Source organism: Cetorhinus maximus, chromosome 24 (genome assembly GCF_964194155.1).
Source record: "Cetorhinus maximus chromosome 24, sCetMax3.hap1.1, whole genome shotgun sequence".
In the NCBI taxonomy this organism is placed as follows: domain Eukaryota; kingdom Metazoa; phylum Chordata; class Chondrichthyes; order Lamniformes; family Cetorhinidae; genus Cetorhinus; species Cetorhinus maximus.
The window spans coordinates 5371290-5389603 of NC_135902.1; the positions used below are offsets into that span (position 1 = coordinate 5371290).

At 43.7% G+C, this 18314-nt stretch overlaps 1 protein-coding gene across 1 annotated transcript in view; it reads right to left on the bottom strand.

Moving 5' to 3' along the window:
- Nucleotides 1-18314, bottom strand: part of LOC144699616 (E3 ubiquitin/ISG15 ligase TRIM25-like) — a 33283-nt gene that overhangs the window by 9056 nt on the left and 5913 nt on the right. The window contains exons 2-8 of the mRNA XM_078570682.1: nt 16038-16133; nt 15706-15936; nt 14646-14817; nt 13268-13342; nt 8550-8654; nt 4381-4473; nt 2970-3080 (exon numbers count right to left, since the gene is read on the bottom strand). Of these exons, the coding sequence (XP_078426808.1) occupies nt 2970-3080; nt 4381-4473; nt 8550-8654; nt 13268-13342; nt 14646-14817; nt 15706-15936; nt 16038-16133 (883 nt within the window). The remainder of the gene's footprint in view (nt 1-2969; nt 3081-4380; nt 4474-8549; nt 8655-13267; nt 13343-14645; nt 14818-15705; nt 15937-16037; nt 16134-18314) is intronic.

Genomic DNA, 18314 nt, shown 5'->3' on the forward strand with positions numbered 1-18314 from the left:
TAGTTAGTTCAAGCATCAAGAATGTTTTTGGGTATCCAATTAATTTACTAAATATTAGTTATCCCTACACAACGTCCCTTAACATGCTTTATTTCTTGGGCACTGGGAACTACTATCCTGGGGTTGACCAATCTTTAGAAAACAGTTATGCATTCAATCATAAAGTTAATTTCAGTCAAAGTTAATTTTCTTAAACCCTGGGAAGTTTGTACGAATAATCACTTATACAGGAGTACCACAATGGCACTGATGCATGCGACCAACAACAACAATTTGCATTTAGATAGCCTTTTTAATGTAGTAAGACTTCCTAATGTGCCTCCCAGGAGTGTAATCAGATAAAATTTGACACCAAGCCAGGGAGATATTAGGACAGGTGTCAAAAGCTTGAGCAAAGAGATATTAAGGAGCATCGTAAAGGCAGAGAGAGACACACAGGATAACAGATTGGTATAGAATCATAGCATGATACAGTACAAAAGGAGGCCATTCAGCCCATCGTGCCTGTCAATTAGTCCCATTCCCTACTCTTTTCTCATAGCCCTGCAAATGTTTTCCTAAGTATTATCAATTCAATTCCCTTGTGGAAGTTATTATTAAATCTGCTTCTATCACCTTTCAAGCAGTGCATTCCCGATCTGAACACAACGCTGCGTAAAAACGTTTCTCACCTTGCCTCCTGTTCATTTGCCAATGGTCTTAAATTGTGTTCTCTGGTTACTGACCCTTCTGCCACTGGAAATGGTTTCTCCTCACTTACTCTAGCAAAACCCTACATGATTTTGAACTCCTCTATTCAATGACCCCTTATGTTAATGGGACATATAAGATTCTGAAGGGACTTGACAGGGCAGATGCTGAGAAGACGTTCCCCTTTGTGGGGGAAACTAGAGGCACAGCTTAAAAATAAGGGGTATCCCATTTAAGGTGGAGATGAGAGGGATGTTTTTCTCTCAGAAGGTTGTGAATCTTTGGAACTCTCTTCTCCAGACAGAATGGTGGAGGGAGGGTTAATGAATATTTTTAAGGCAGAGGCAGATAGATTCTTGACTAACAAGGGGGTCAAAGGCTATCTGGGGTGGGCGGGAATGTGGAATTGAGGCCACATTCAGGTCAGCCATGATCTTATTGAATAGCGGAGCAGGCTCGAGGGGCCGAATGGCCTACTCCTGCTTGTACTTCTTACAATCATATTAACTTCTCTGCCCTAGAGAGGAAATTCCAAAGCTTAGAGCCTAAGCAGCTGAAGGCACTGCTGTCAATACTGAAGTGAAGCAAAGTGGAGTTAATTCAGGGGGTCAGAATTGGGAGAGTGGAGGGGGGCACAGCTCAGGGGTTGTGCTGGAGGGGATTAGATAAATAGAGGGGTAAGGTCATAGCTAACAGCAAAGGGAAATGCTGCTCAAGGACAACAAACATTTATCGCTTCCGCTAAATATAGAAACAAACACAATACAAAAACATTAAGTTGACAATTTAATGGGCTGTAACTTCCGAGTCCCTCAGCATCGGATTTGGGGGGGGTGGGGTTATCCCAAAGATGCGCTGGGGAATCCCTCTGGGAAGTTCCCAGGTAAGGGTTTGCACTTGCTCTGGGAAATTGCACTGTGCTGGGAACCATCCAAAAATGGGGTTTAAATCGCAAACTTTGGATAGTTCCGCTGAGATTATACCAATAGTTACCCAGAAAAAGTTAGAATTAAAACCTTTCTAACTTCTGGGTAACAATTGTAAAGACCCAGACCAACCCCACAGGACTCCCCCAGCTCCCCCAACATCCACCTCCCTGAACCCTGAACCCCCAACCCATACCCCCTGACCTCCGAATCTCCCGACCCCCCCACTCCCGATCCTCCAACCCCCAATCGCCTATCCAATCCCCCCAAACCCCTGACCTCCAATCCCCCCACACCCCTGACCTGATTCCCCCACACCCTCACCACCCACCAACCTCCGGCCCCCTCAACCCCCACTCCCCAAACCCACATCCCCCGACTTCCCAACACCCACCCCACAACCTCTGACCTCTGACACCACCCCCCCATCACCCGACCTCCGATCCTCCCAAACCCTTACCCCTGACCTCCGACACCGCCCCGCCTCCCCAACTGGACCTCCCACCGACCCCAAACCCCCTACTTCCCAGACCTCCGCCACCAACCCTCCTCCCCCGGCCTCCGATCCCCTCATCCCCCCAACCTCCGACATCCACCAGCCCCCGCCACCCAGGACCTCCAACCTACAACACCACCCCCGACCTCCGATCCCCCCACTCCCCACCCCCCGAAGTTCTGACACCCCCCTCGACCCCGAACCAAACACCTCCCTGGAACTCCAACACCCCTGACCTCCGATCTCCCACCCACCCCCACCCCCCACCTCTGACCTCCTCAACCCCCAAACCCACATTCCCCAACCTCCAACCCTCTGACCTCCGACACGCTCCCATCCTCCAACCTGCGATCTCCCCCCATTCCCCACCACCCCTGCATCCCGTGAATGAATTTAAAAACTTGTGTTGTGTCAGCCTTGGTTCAGTGACAGCACTCTCAAGTCCCACTCCAGAGACTTGCCCACATAATCCAGGCTCACGTTCCAGTGTAGTACTGCGAGAGTGCTGCACTGTCAAACGTGCCATTTTTCGGCAAACCGAGGCCTTAGCTGCCCTCTCTGGTCTAGATCTCAAGATGCTATTTTGAAACGGGGTGGGCGGGTCCCCCACATGGTCCTGGCCAATATTAAATTCTTCAAATAACATCACTAAAAAAAATGTGATGTTGGTGGGATCTTGCTGTGCACAAACTGGCCGTCGCATTTCCTATGTAATAACAGTAACTACACCTTGGATATATTTCCTTGGATGTAAAGCATTCTGCGATGTCCTGAGGTTGTAAAAGGCGTTATGTAAATGCAAGTCTTTCTTTGAGTGTTTCTCGTGCTTGACCCTCACAGAATGTTTCCATCCTTACCCCTCTGCTGATTGCCTGGGACTCCCCTAAGACCATGAGCACTGGCTATTGAGGTCGACGATGGCCAAGTCATGACCCTGTGAGCATCATTTGGCAAAGACTGGAAAGCAGCTAAAAGACAAAAACCAAATACTTTTTTTTAACCAAAGTCATGTTTCAATATTTTTGAATGTTCTCCACTTGGAGCATTTGGAGAAAAAAAGTAGTTATATTTACGCCCTGGCTTTCTAAATTATGTACATTTAATTAAGAATAGGCATAGTGGTGACTCAAATGATGGAAAACTCAGTCATGATGGTGCTTTTCACAAAGACTGTAGCCCAGACCCCCCTTCAAGCTTGTGCCAAAACAATAGTGTACATATGGCCTTTTGCTGGCTTTTGCCTGCTTTTGTTATGCATGAGGTTTCCTTGATTTTTTTTTTAATATATGCCGTTTCAGCTAATCCTCTGCCAAAATCCTCCACTGCTCATTCACGTGGCTTCCCATCCCCCACCCAAAAGACCAAAGAATCAGCACAGTTACACCAGCTCTGAACAGGTTATAACTTTGCCTAGGCCACTTTTAAGCAGAGCAGGACTCAAACTCATGTTTCTGCTGCTTAATGGAGATTTTTTAAAGCAGCGCTTCCCTTGATCACACTCCATTTGAAAAACACATACCGCATCAATTATGAACAACACGACGAATTATGCCAAACACATCATTAAATAATATACCATAATATAATGAAAATGCACATCTCTCTGCACCGTGTAGTCATACCTCAATGTTTCTCTTCACTACTTCAACTGTAAGCGCGTTTGTACAGTAATATCAGGCAAACAGCTCACAGCAGACAGCAGGGAAATAAATTATTTTGTAAAAAAGAATGTTTTATTTGATTTTTAATTTTTTGATATCAAGAAAGCCATTGGTATTAGAATATATTATGACACTTATTGGAGTCTGCATACAGAAATGGTGTTAGTAGATTCATGATTTAAAGCAATTTGGCAATAAGTGTTTCCCTGACATTGCTGCTTTCACTTTCCAGCACATTTTATGCCCATCAAGGTGCTGCTAAAAGACCAGTTTAACATTTTCCATTTCTCACACCAGCCAGCATGTCGTATGTCTCAGTCGGACTGCCAGTCTAGTGCTGAAATAGAAGTGGTTTGTGCTTCGAGTTCACGCCCACTAGGGACTGAATCGAGCCTGCCTAAACACATTCCGCGCAAGATTCTTATGAGCATAACGAGCTCTCTCTTCATCAGGTTGGAATGGATTTGAACCCAGTTCCCAGAGGTGAAAGGCTAATGTCTCACGGGCGGCACAACCCAGTGTCCACTCCCCCGGCCGTTTGCACTGTAATCTTGGCGTCGAATACACGCACTTAATGTCGAACACTAATAACTGCAGGGCTCCTTACCATTTATCTGAGGAGTTACCATCGCCCAAAGACCTGGAGATGGTATTAAAGGTTGTTGATGGACACCAGGATTTGACATGGACTGGAAATCAGCTGAAACATTAAAATAAAACGTTCTTCCTTAAAACCACTAAACACACAAAGTTTAGGAAAAAAATTCATAAGATGCAATTTAAAATCCAATAAATTCATGAGGTATTTACATAACTGGTAAATTCTCACAGCCAGAAGCGCAATTAAATGTGGAAATCTGGAAGTTGTTGTCAGAGATATCCTATTCCACCACAGAGCAAGGTGGAGGTATACTGGTATTGTCACTGGACTGGTATTCTAGATGGGCAATAAGTGCTGGCCTAGCCAGTGACGCCCACATCCCATGAATAAATTAAAAAAGAGGATGCACTATGGCAATAGACCCATATAGACTCAGCACCAATATGAATGCAATGGCATAACACTGCCTATTAGTTCCTCCCTAAAGACACCAGAAAAAAGGGGAGCTGGTGCATTCAGGAGTATGAGAGTTTTTAATGGCGGGGTAAGTGACAACGAACCCTCTGACCCTGAAAAATTAATTTTACAATTGTGGAGTCTCATTCTCAGAAGATTTTTTTTTATTAATAGTTTTGCTTGTTCTGTCTATCTCTTTTAGCCCTACTAATCCCATCTACATTTCCTAATCTTTATTTTGCTTTCTATACATGACTTAAATCCAAATTATATTTCCTGCTTCACACATCCTGATTCAGATTCTTCATGTTTCGTGTGCAGAATTGGATGAAGAGGCGTTTCTTCGCCTGTTCACAGATGCCCTGTAGAGGGATCCGCACTGGGTCAGAAATCCGATTGGACCAAGTCTGCGCTCTAAAGACCACAAACATTTTGTGGGCAGCTTCAGTGAGGTGACAGCGAGTGCCATTCCTTCACTGCCAAATACAAAATCTAGGGCACTTTCATGAAATACTTGCCATGGTCATCTCACAAAAATATAGCATTATCTTGCTTTTGCTATTTTTCAGTCGCTGCTCTTTAGTGGCATTACAAATAAGGAGAGAAGGCCGTGTTCAGTCTTCAGTTGAAAGTAGGTAGGTTGAAGTAGCTCATGTAGACAGAATTCAAGCACCATTTTAAACCCATCGATTCTGTCCTTGTTTTTATTCACCATGACAACGTTTATGGCGACTTGGAAAGTAGAGTTGGCTGAAATTCAACAGACCAAGAAGGTAGGCAACACAAAACTAAGGTCCTGCAGTGCCACCACTAGTGGGAGGGTATAATTACAATGTGACAAGTTTACATAAGTAATTTCCATTATAACTACAAGTAGTAGAATTCACTGACACAGAATGCAGGGAGACACAATTTTTTTTGGTTATACATTCAATTGCTAGATAATATCCAGCTAGAATTACATTATTGCATGATATAACTGAATAAATACTTCACAATGTTCATAGACAACATTACTTTGCATATTAACTTTCCCATTAAAATCTGAATATCTGGTCATGGGATATGAATCCATTGCAGAGAAGAGTGAGAGTTATTGTGCTAATTGTTATTTATATAATACTTTTCTACCTATGAATGTTGACATCTGCTGAACCTCCTCCTTACTCTACTAGATGTACCAAGGGTACATACGATATTGAGGGGGGTGGGGTGAGAGGGGTGGGTGTGGAGGAGGGTGGAGTGGGGGGCGGGTCATAACATATGGCTAAATTCTAGAAAGTAAAGATAAACGAAAGCAAAATTAAAGAACTAAAAATAACAGATGTACAATAATGAAGTTAGAGAATTGAAGAAAGATACATAAATCCTGCAAACTAAGGACTTAAGTGGATGATAAAGGCAAAATATTGCAGATGCTGGAAATTTGAAATAATAACAGAAAACGCTGTAAAAACTCAGCAGGTCTGGAAGCATTTGTGAAGAGAGAAACAGAGCTAACGTTTCCAGTCCAATATGACTCTCCGTCAGAACTCTCCGAAGAAGAGTTATATTGGATTTGAAACGTTAATTCTGTTTCTCTCTCCACAGACGTTAGCAGGCCCACTGAGTTTTCCCAGCACTTTCTGTTCTTACTTAAATGGATGATGTAATAAAGCCGAGAAATTATTAAGCTAGGTGAGAGCATGGATAAAGTAAACTTGGATATATGAGAGCACTTCAATGCAGAGTTACTTGTTTAGATAAAGCAAGCTTCACATATCACAATACTTAGGTTTAAAACTAACTGATTTTAAATCAGAAGCACCAAGCAGTGTGAAGATTCATTCTAATATTTACTTTTTTCATTTGTTCATGGGATGTAAGCATCACTGTCAAGGTGAACAATTGTTACCCATCTCTAATTGCCCTCGAGTCTGGAGTCTGGAATCACATGTAGGTCAGATCAGGTAAGGATGGCAGATTTCCTTCCCTAAAGGACATTAGTGACCCAGTTTGGTGTTTTCAGCAATCAGTGATAGCCTCATGGTCACCATTACTGAGACTAGCTTTCAAATCCAGATTTTCTTTTCAATTAATTAAATTTTATTAATTAAATTAAAATTCCATCAGTTGCCATGGTAGGATTTGAACCCACATTCCCAGAGCAGTAAAAGCAAAATACTACGGATGCTGGAAATATGAAATAAAAACAGAAAATACTGGAAGAGGAACGTTTGAGGACTCTGGGTCTATACTCGATGGAGTTTAGAAGGATGAGGGGGGATCTGATTGAAACTTACAGAATACTGAAAGGCCTGGATAGAGTGGACGTGGGGAAGATGTTTCCATTAGCAGGAGAGACTGGGACCCGAGGGCACAGCCTCAGAGTAAAGGGATGACCTTTTAGAACAGAGATGAGGAGAAACTTCTTTAACCAGAGATTGGTGAATCTATGGAATTCATTGCCACAGAAGGCTGTGGAGGCCAGGTCATTGAGTGTATTTAAGACCGAGATAGATAGGTTCTTGATTGGTAAGGGGATCAAAGGTTACAGGGAGAAGGCGGGAGAATGGGGTTGAGAAACTTATCAGCCATGATTGAATGGCGGAGCAGACTCGATGGGCCGAATGACTTAATTTCTGCTCCTATGTCTTATGGTCTTATAAAAACTCAGCACGTCTGACAGCATCTGTGGAGAGAGAAGCAGAGTTAACATTTTGAGTCTGTATGACTGGGACTGGTCTGAAGAAGAGTCATACAGACTCTAAATGTTAACTCTGTTTCTCTCTCTCCACAGACGCTGTCAGACCTGCTGAGTTTTTCCAGCATTTTCTGTTTTTCTTTCCCAGAGTATTAACCTCAAACTCTAATCCAGTGACATTACCGCTAGCCGCCGTCTCCCCTTTATATACAATAATCTCTAACTTAATGCTGTAGTTGTATTCCTGAATAGCTCTTTAAGCGAAACAACATTAAGCAGATCAGATTTTCCCATCACAATCAATATCCAATCTACAGCTGTAGTTAGATACTTTAGGACCTTTATCATTAAAACATTATAAATTGAAAGTACTGCACATTCCTACTACACTCATGAACCAAATAACTTTTAAAATAAAATAAATTAAAATATAAACTAAATACATTATAAATGTAAATAAATATTTAAAAATTTACACTCATCAGCCACGTGGTGTCAGTCACCAGGCTCCATCTAGTGGCAGACGTTGGTCAGTGCATAGAGCAGCTGAAGTCGTCCTGGGACTTCGGTGCTTACTGAGAGCAGGAGCGGGAGTGAGGGGGAAGGGGAACAAGCTGAAGCATCCCTGGTGTTGGCAACAAACTTGTAAAGGTGAGAACAGAGGGTGGGGGAATGGGAGCCAGGGGAAGAGGGACTTCAGGACTGAGGGCGGGAGCAGAGGGGAAGAGGAGCCGGCTGAAGAAGTCATCAGCAGTGGCAGTGGACACAGGGACTTGGACTACAGCACTGTACAAGAACCGGGGGAGAAAGGAGCAACAGAAGAGGCCGCCTGTGGTGGACAGCGCAGCGGAAAATGGCAGAAAATGCCACGTGCGCATGTGGGGTGTGCAAGCCACAGAACAGGAAGTCTGTGACAAACGATGTTATCATGAACGTCACAACATTAAACAGCGATACAGACCCTGTTCTGTGACTGAGTCAATGTTAAATGGGGACGTATTGTAGTGATATTCAGCAATTATTATATATTCCTTACCAGTTATCGGAGAAGCTGTAATTGGCCAAAAGTCCTGAGGGAGTGATGGTACTAAAGGTTGAGGAGCGCTGCAAAGACTAATAGATGATATGGGCTGGAAATCAACTGGAACAGAAAACAAGTTAAATGTGAAGCTGCCACGTCATTTTTGTTAACACACCAAGTGTCACAAACATTTACTTTTCTCCCAAAAGTTACATTCAAGGCATCTCACAAAACTGGACTTGCTCCCTTCATTGGACAGGCTCAAGATTCCCATGGACTGAAACTTAACCTTATTCTTGCTGGGAATTATGTGTAGGAAGTCTCTGCTCCCACCTGATACCCTTTTACCACTGCCTCATAAATGGAAGTCGTATCAGGTATACACTGTATACTCCTGATCACAAGAGCAGTTTGAACGAATGAGGCCGTTCTGTCTGAATTCATTCAATTAGAAAATCTCTGCAGCATCTAATTACATCCTATATGATTCAAAAGTTTTGCCTCCATGATTCCATCCGAAAGTCTGTTCTAGGTTTTGATGGACTTACAGGTATCAGTCTTAAATTTACCAATAGAACCTGTGCTCTCCATGTCCTCCTCCTACAATTTAATTTAATGAAACATTCTGGTTTTACCTTACTGTACCAAAAACTAATCTTGTGTACCTCTCCAAGATCTGGTGACTCTTTCCCAGTCTCAGGGCAATGGGAATGGGTGGCAACATCCAAGAAAAGACAGTTCTCCTCGCCCGTTCCTACTCCGGGTATTGCTCTCGCCGTTTTTGTGGAGGCTTTCACTTGTTTCAGACAGAGGCCTCCTTTTCAATATGCTAACAGAGGAGCCACAACACCATTCTGAGATACCAGATGGTGTCACTCGTGCTCTGCCCATGGGTACGAAGTGTAGAGCAGCCTAAACAGTGGATCACAGGAACACGAGAATTAGGAGCCCCCCTTGGATCCTCCAGCTGGCTCCGCCATTCAGTAAGATTGTGGCTGACCTAATTGTGGCCTCAACTCCACATTCCTGTCTTCCCCCCGTAACCCTCGACTCCCCTTGTCGATCAAAAATTTGCCTAAATCAAGCTTGAATTTTTCAATGAGCCAGCCTCCACTGCTCGCTGGGGAAGAGAATTCCAAACACTAATGACCCTCAGGGGAAAAAAAACTGTCCACATCTCAGTCTTAAATGGGAGACCCCAAATTTTTAAACTGTGTCCCCTAGTTCTAGACTCCCCCCATTAGGGGAAACACCCCACTGCAGGCCACTCAAGAAATGCTAAGTAAAATCATCTTTAAAAAAGACATTTTGTTGGGCTAGGAGGAACACAAGTTTTGATGTCTCCCTCAGATTCTTCTGATTTCCTCCCTTTAACTCATTAGTTCCAGCTCAGCTCTATAGAGGAGCTGCCAAATTTCCCACTCGCCCCGATTGTCTCTACAAGCATCTCCTCCCACAGCGGGAAGGCTATGTTTCTGCAGTCCTTCCTTATGCTCAAAACCTCTCTTATTCCCCTTACCCTTCTGCGAATTATCTTGGGACATCTTTCCCAGCTGAAGCTTCTATATTAAAAACTCAAGTTGTTGTTGAAGGCTGACACCTCAATGCAGTATTGAGGGAGTGCTGCACTGTCAGAATTGCCAGCTTGCTGACGTTAGAGCGGACGCGTCTGCACTTTATCAGGGGGGGGCGTCCTGGATAATATTTATCCCTCAATCAACATCGCAAAATGGTCAATATCACATTATAGTTTGTGGGAGCTTGCTATGCACAAACTGGCTGCTGTTTCCTACATGACAATAGTAATTACACTTCAAAAGTACTCCGTTGGCTGTAAAGCGCTCCGAGATGTTCTGAGGTTGTGAAAGACACTAAATAAATGCAAGTCTCTCTTTCTAGTTGTTTAAAACAGGAATCAGACTTGTGCCCCTTTTTCTGCAGCGCTTGAACATTACTCTCACTTCCTGGCACCCAGAACCGGGCCTAATATTCAAGATGCAGCCTGGCCAGAACGCTGTATTTTGATCCCCGCCCCATAGGTGGTAAAACATCACGTTACACTTATAGACGGCACATTTCAAACTAAGTGACAAATCATTTATTATAAAGAAGAAATATGTGCTAAAGCAAGTTAAATCAGCAGATAGCATGACTAAAACAGCACAAAACACTCTTAAATCCTTTAACTGTTTTCTGAGAGTGAAAAATAAAGCATTCAAGATGCTTCTTTTCCTTTTCCAAATCTTTTTCATGTGAGTACCAAGTTCTGTCCTGTCACAGGCACACGGAAACGCATTTATGAGGGCACAGACGCACTCCAAACTGATGTGCAGATATAGCTGCTCTCCACAAGCTCTTGGACCTCAGCACCAAGAATTTGTTCCTCACCTTCCTTCGAGGAAGCCCCAAGCCCTTTCACGACAGGCAGCTAAGGGAGTTTATAATCAACGGTATTTGCAGGCAAAGAGACCAGGGCTTGCTGTCCCTTTCTCATCCGCTCAATTCTCAATCAATAACTCGAACATGAGCAGATAGCATGAGCTTTGCTGGGAGGGACTTTTTAACCCCCCCCCCCAAATTAGATTTTGAATCTTTCAAATCTGGTCATTGTGAATTTCAACGTGCACAACTGGTCAACCAGCAAGAGTCACGCAAATATCAGCCATTTTAATCCAGTTTCATGAATGTGAATGTTGAGTGTTGCTGAAAAAAGACATTTTGTTGAAGCTTTTTGTCTTGCACTCATCAGGACCATCACCAAGAAAACACCAATGTCAGGGGAAGCGATCACTTTATACTGAATGAGAAGAGAGTGCTGATTGGCTGGCAAGTCAACTCTGATTGGTAGAGGCTGCTACGATTATTCTTCTTATTATTAGTCAGCAATACTCAAGTTCCGTTCTACCAGATGACTAAATGTGCATGTTATAAAATAACAAAGGAAAAACACTGCATTTCTGTATCGCCTTATCACATCCATGCAAGTTCCAAAGGATGGATTTAAAGTGCAGTCAGGGAATGCTAGGTAAGTACATGAGGGAGAAAGGATTAGAAGGCTATGTTGATAGATTTAGAACCATAGAAAAGTCACGGTGCAGAAATAGGCCATTCAGCCCAGTCAAAAAGAGAAAAAAGAAACTAGTCGCTCATTTCAATCCCTCTTTCCAGCACCTGGTCCATAGCCTTGCAGGTTACAGCACTTCAGATACAGATCCAGGTACCTTTTAAATGAATTAAATGTTTCAGCCTCAACCACCAATTCAGGCAGTGAATTCCAGACACCCACCACCCTCTGGGTGAAAAAGGTTTTCCTCCTGTCCCCTCTAATCCTTCTACCAATCACCTTAAACCTTTGCCCCCTGGTAATTGACCCCTCAGCTAGGGGAAACAAGTCTTTCCTGTCTAGCCTGTCTAGGCCCCTTCATAATTTTGTACACCTCAATTAGGTCACCCCTTAGCCTCCTCTGTCCTAAGGAACACAACCGTAGCCTATCCAATCTCTCCTCATAGCTGCAATTTTCAAGCCCTGGCAACATTCTTGTAAATCTCCTCTGCATTCTCTCTAGAGCAATTATGTCCTTCCTGTAATGTGGTGACCAGGACTATACACAAAGTTCCAGCTGTGGCCTAACCAGCATTTTATACAGTTCCATCATTACATCAAGATAAAAACAAAAAGCTAAAAGCTACTGCGGATGCTGGAAATCCAAAACAAAAACAGAATTACCTGGAAAAACTCAGCAGGTCTGGCTTTATATTTCTCCCTTCTTCTAACTATGCTTCAGTTCTGCCGAAGGGCCATGAAGGCTCGAAACGTTAACTGATTTCTTCTCCGCCGATGCTGCCAGACCTGCTGAGTTTTTCCAGGTAATTCTGTTTTTGTTTTTCCATCATTACAAGCCTGCTTTTGTATTCAATACCTCGTCCAATAAAGGAAAGCATTCCATATGCTTTCTTGACCACCTTGTCCACCTGTCCTGTCACCTTCAGGGACCTGTGGACATGCTCTCCAAGGTCTCTCACTTCCTCAACCCCTCTCAATATCCTCCCGTTTATTGAGTATTCCCTTGCTTTGCTTGCCCTCCCCAAATGCATTACCTCTCACTTTTCCGAATTAAATTCCATTTGCTACTTCTCCGCCCACTCAACCAAACCATCGATATCGTTCTGGAGATGACAGCTATCCTCTTCACTATCAACGACACGGCCAATTTTTGTGTCATCTGCAAATCTCCCGATCATGTCTCTCGCGTTTTTTAGATGAAGTAGGATGGGAGCAGGTGAGAATGCAGCATTAGCATCAGCAATGACCATTTGGACAGAATGGCCTGTTTCTGGGCTGTAAAATGCTATCTTCGTCTATGTGACGCTGGCGAAAACCGCAACCAATTTGCAGCAGGTCCCACAAACAGCGAATCTGCTCCAGGCATTGTTGGTTTCAGGAGGAGCTTTGCACAGGATATCAGGAGAATTCCGATCTCGTCATCAAATAGAGGGATCTTTTACACCTGAGCAGCCACACGGACTTCAGTTTCAATATCAATGAAACTATGGCACTTCCCAAAAAAAAACAAGACCACACTCCCTCAGTACAGCACCAACGTGTCAACCCAATGTTAAAGTCTTAGCACGGGGTTTGGAGTGACAATGGTGACTCAGTGGCAGGAGTACTAGTAACTGAGCCAAGCTGACAAATATTTTTGATTGTAATTGTTAGTCAAAAGAAACCTTACTCTTTTGCTGAGAGGCTGCAGATGTTGAACTGCACGGCTGATGTATTTTGGGATGTTGACTATTAGCCCAGGGACCTGAAATACAGCAGAGAAAAATATTTTATTCAAATAATGGTGAAACAACCTTGAAGTAAGCCAAATAGTGAAAAAAAAAATCTCATGTTAAACTCAGAAGCAAAGGACAGGCTTTTCCGATTGCTATGAATTAGCTAGAAGTTATAACTTATAAGTCAGGACTCTCAAACCTTGACCACGTCCATTTTCACAAATTGCCATAGTGTTCATCAAAAAGAAATTGAGGGCGGAACACAAAGTACAAAATGTTTTGTGAAATAGGTTAGCATCAGATCAACAAAAGAATACACAGTAACCTATACCAAAGCATGTCAAATGGTTACTTGGCACAGTTCAGTGATGAGTTTACATAGACCTTTGGTTTGCACAGATTAAACACAGCTTGCCAAAGCTAAAAGATGTTGCACTTTTCAGCATTAAAATATTCACAGCACAAAACTATTAATTTATCATTTTACTTTTCCCACTTTCTGGATGTATTACAAACTTCGAAATGGCAGTTTAAAGTAATGAGTATCTCATCTATTAGACACGGATAATATAGAGCAAGAGGATTGTAGTAATTGTAGCTTTAAGGAATGTAGTGACTGTAGCTTTAAGGCTTATTGTGTTGTATAGTATTACGTGACACTGTGAACGAATCAGCTCCAAGCGTGGGGAACCTTAGCGTGGGAGTGCTTCTTCTTGTTGTGGAGCTTGATGGCAGCATGTAACTGCTGCTGCAGCCTGTAAATAAAGTTCAATGTTTCTAATGAGAACCTTGCCTGGAAAATCAAGTCCATAACAAAGATCCTAACCTTTGCTGAGTTAACCAATGTCAGGCAAGGCTGCAGGGAAAGAGAAAGAGGGAAAAGGATTAAAATTGGACTCAGAAGCCCTGGGTAAAGGAATAGTAGCTAAATAGGAAACCTTCAACAAAATGGTGTGTGTGTTTTGTTTTTATTTGTTTTTGGGATGTGAGCATCACTGGTAAGGCCGGTATTTATTGCCTATCGCTAGTTGCCCTTGAGAAGGTGGTGGTGAGTCGCTGCAGTCCATGTGATGCAAGTACACCCACAGAACTGTTAGGGAGGGTGCAAAAGAGTGTATTTGTGTATGGCGCCACTGGAAATAAGATTGGGCTTGACTGTAATGCCTTTCATAATCGCACAGCCTACCAGCATTCAGAAACTAGCCTCAAGTATGAAGAATTTCCACTTACACCAGCAGGCAACTGGTATCCACGGAAACCAGTGAGAGGCAACACCTTCAGAACAGGGGAAAACAGGAAGAAAAACTGGAATAAAAACAAGAAATTACAAACCATTTTCTTTGATAGCGGGTAGCTTCTCTGTGTGGGCCTCTTGCAGCTGCTGCATAATATTCTTAGTCATCTCGACAACGACGCTCTTCAAACTGGAGAGCTGCTTATCGATGTCCGTGTCCAACGTGGGTAATACCTGATCTGTCTCCATCTCCTCCAGGGCATGAAACTCCTACGAGGCAGAACATTGTCACAGCGATCTCCCTCAGCAAGGCAGACCCTCATATAAAACACTGTACTTCACAGCGCCAAAACCAAGAGACCACCTGATGCTTCCTTTACATCGCTGGTTCACTGAAACTCTGCTGCTTCCAGAGGTCACGTGCATCACTAAGGTGAGTGATTCCCCTCCCCAGATCCTCCCTGTCCGTAACATAAACAGCAAGTGGACTTTCCATCGATGGGTGAACGTGGACACAAGCTCAGGACACCTGCAACAGCAGCAAAAGCAGCCTTTGCCCCTTGAAAGCCTGGACAGTTTCTGCAGGCATCTGTGTCTTTTCAATTAGAGAGGAGCTCTAGACAATGGTGGATAAGGGTATTTTCGGATAGGTTTGGCATTTGGAACAATCAGATCCAGGGTCCACCGGCGAGCAGAGCCACTTGCTACAGCCAGAACTCAGACTTCACTTCAACAAAATGCACTGCGCCCAAGCTGATTGACAGCTCAGTGACACTGTGCAGCGTGCCATTGCCATTGCTCCAGCTGCAGTGTGTGAACAAGGCAAGACTCCTTAAACAAATAAAATGCTGCAGATGCTGGAAATCTGAAATAAAAACAGCAGGTACTAGAAAGGCTCAGCCAATCTGGCCGCATCTGTCGAGAGAGAAACCGAGGTAACGTTTCAGGCTGATGACTTTTCATCAGAACTGGAAATGTTAGAAATATGATAATTCAACTTAATTTAGTTCTCCAGTCTTCGAACAGGCGATGGACTTCCTCAATGTAAACACAAAGCCTAAACTCCCCGAGTAACATTCCTGATCATTGGACCACATTAACCTCAAGTGTTGCAAACATGCAAAGTGGAAAAAGCTTTGGTCAAAAGCTTGGCCTTACCTTTAAGAGCTGGATATTGTCAGATTTCAACAGCCGGTCTATCTCATCGCTCTTCCTGGTCAGTCCGCTGCACCTCTGGCTCAGCCAGCTCTGGATGCTATCAGCTTGGGCCAAGGCAACAGCCTCCTCACTCTCGATAATGTTTGTTGCAATGCTCTGCGATTCTTTAATACAGTTGATCAGGTCACCAAAGTGCTTATCGATGTCAGACCTCACCTGCAATGTTGTTTTCTAGACGATGAAAGGGAAGGTTTACAGATTTAAACAGAACTGAAACAAGGAGCAGGAAAACTGTTAGAATTATTTCCAAAGAGGATGGAAATGGTACTCACTTTGATAGAAGTGACATTCTCTTTGAGCTTATTAATTGCTGTATTAATTTCTTCAATCTGACTTTGCCTTCTTATTTTTTCTTCCTGAAGAAGTTTCTTTATAGAGTACACAACATACACAAAACAGCATTTAAAATGTTTACTCAATCTTATGTTAAAATAACAGGATCTCAGTTACCCGCTTAAATCACAACAGACCTATTTACAAGAGGCTGCATTCACCCTCCACGTCTTTCATCTGCGTGGAGCACATTCAGATCATGTCGAGTGTCAATGCAGAGTCAAGGATTCAGAGGTGGAGTGAAGCAAGACTCACTCCTGCAGGATGCCTCGCTCTGCTTCCCTATTGTGCCAGGTTGGGCCCAGACTCCAGATTTAAAAAGTTAAAGAATTTGAATTTAGATAGCATCTTTCTCGAACTCTGGAGCAATGTTCCCTCTAAGCGTCAAGTCCCCCAAAGGTCCCTGCACAGGCCGGACAAGTCAGACCCAAGTTACCATAAACGCGCGGTCGCAAAATAAACAATTAAAGAGGCTGCACCCTTAAATAAATCACCTGTGCACCTGAAAAAAAAATTTAGAGGGAACATTGATCAGGACAAAAGCACTTTACAGCCAAGGAGGTAGCTTAGAAGTGTAGTCATCGTTATAACGTAGGAAGGCAGTAACTGCTATTTTGATGCAAATATGAAGTGAACTCACTTTGCAACAAAGGGCAATAGTTCAACGAAGAAGTTTGAAGGCCGACCTGTAGTAGTAAAGCTATATGGAGCAGGTGTGAAATGGTACCTTTTATAAACACCATTTACATCATGACACAAAGATAGCACCCGTTTAAAATTAAGGTTAAAAACTACAGCATCAGACACAATTATAAATGAGACTCAGTTAACTTACAGATGAAAGGCTTGTGGTTGATGCTACAGTTGAAGCAAAGAGGTTTCAAGGTGGACATATACCTAGCCTTCTGTGGCATATTTTTAACATCAGTGAAGAGACATTCAAACAGCCTCCCTCGTGTTAAAATTTTAACAGGAATTCAGAAACCATCGCCACTGGCCAAAATTAACTGCGGCTCTGCAACTTTCCCGTCCAGGATTTTTTAACACAACCACCCCCAGTGGATCATCCGCTCCAACCAGATCACTCCAGCTTCATTTAATTTAGAATTAAAAGCTAGTCTCAGTGATGGTGACCAGGAAACCACTGGCTGTTGTGAAAACCCATCTGTTTCACTAACGCCCTTTAGGGAGGAAATTTGCTGTCCTATCCTAGTCTGGCCTACATGTGACTCCAGACCCACAGCAATGTGGTTGACTCTTAACTGCCCTCTGAAATGGCCAAGCAAGCCACTCAGTTCAAGGGCAATTAGGGATGGGTGACAAATGCTGGCCTTGGCAGTGACGCCCACATCCCATATATTTTTTAAAAAACACTCTGGGGGATTAATAAGGAAAATCCAACTCGGACTCTTTCTCCCCAGGTTTGGACACATCCTGTACCACTGAGGAAAATACCCGTAACCTCATCCATTTGTGTGTCTGGTGAGGGGGCGGGCAGCAGGGGCTGTGTGTGCCAGTCCCAGCGACTGTACATTGGGTGGGATTTTACGGTCCCACCGAAGTCAATGGACTTTTGAACGGCATTTTCGGCCTGGCCCCCACTGTGACGGGGGCTGTAAAATTCCGTTCATTGTGCACGAAAAGGCAGGTGTGTAGAGCTCCGAACTCACATCGCGCTGTCACTTAAGGAATCATTCAGCTGCCCCAACAGGGTAATTACAGGAAGAGAAGCCTCACACGTTTCTGGACCCTGCTCTGAAACACACACACCCTGTTCAATTTGCATTCGCTGCAAACTGGGTTAAAACTGCGCTTCAGAAACAAGTGGCACAAGGAACAACATAACCGAACCTCGAAAGTCAGGCCAATGTCCAATGCGCCAATCTTTAACATTTACGCCAATTCTCTGCTAGCTCTCTACCCAGCAGCTTCCAGAGGAAACTCTGAATGAGATGATCGCGTTGCTGTTTGTGGGATCTTGCTGTGCGGCTGCCTCACCTCAGCAGTGGCTATACTTCTCTGGACGTAAAGCACTTTGCTGAGGTCGTGCTATATAAATTGCAAGTTTTAAATCGATCTACCTGAGCTGCCGTCTCTGATGGGCAAGGTCAGGGTTAAATATGACGGTGCTGCACCGAGGGACATTATCGGGCTTTTGCTTCTGCGCTGGTCAGCTCATTATGCATCCGTCAGCAGCACTGCGAATCTCACAGTGC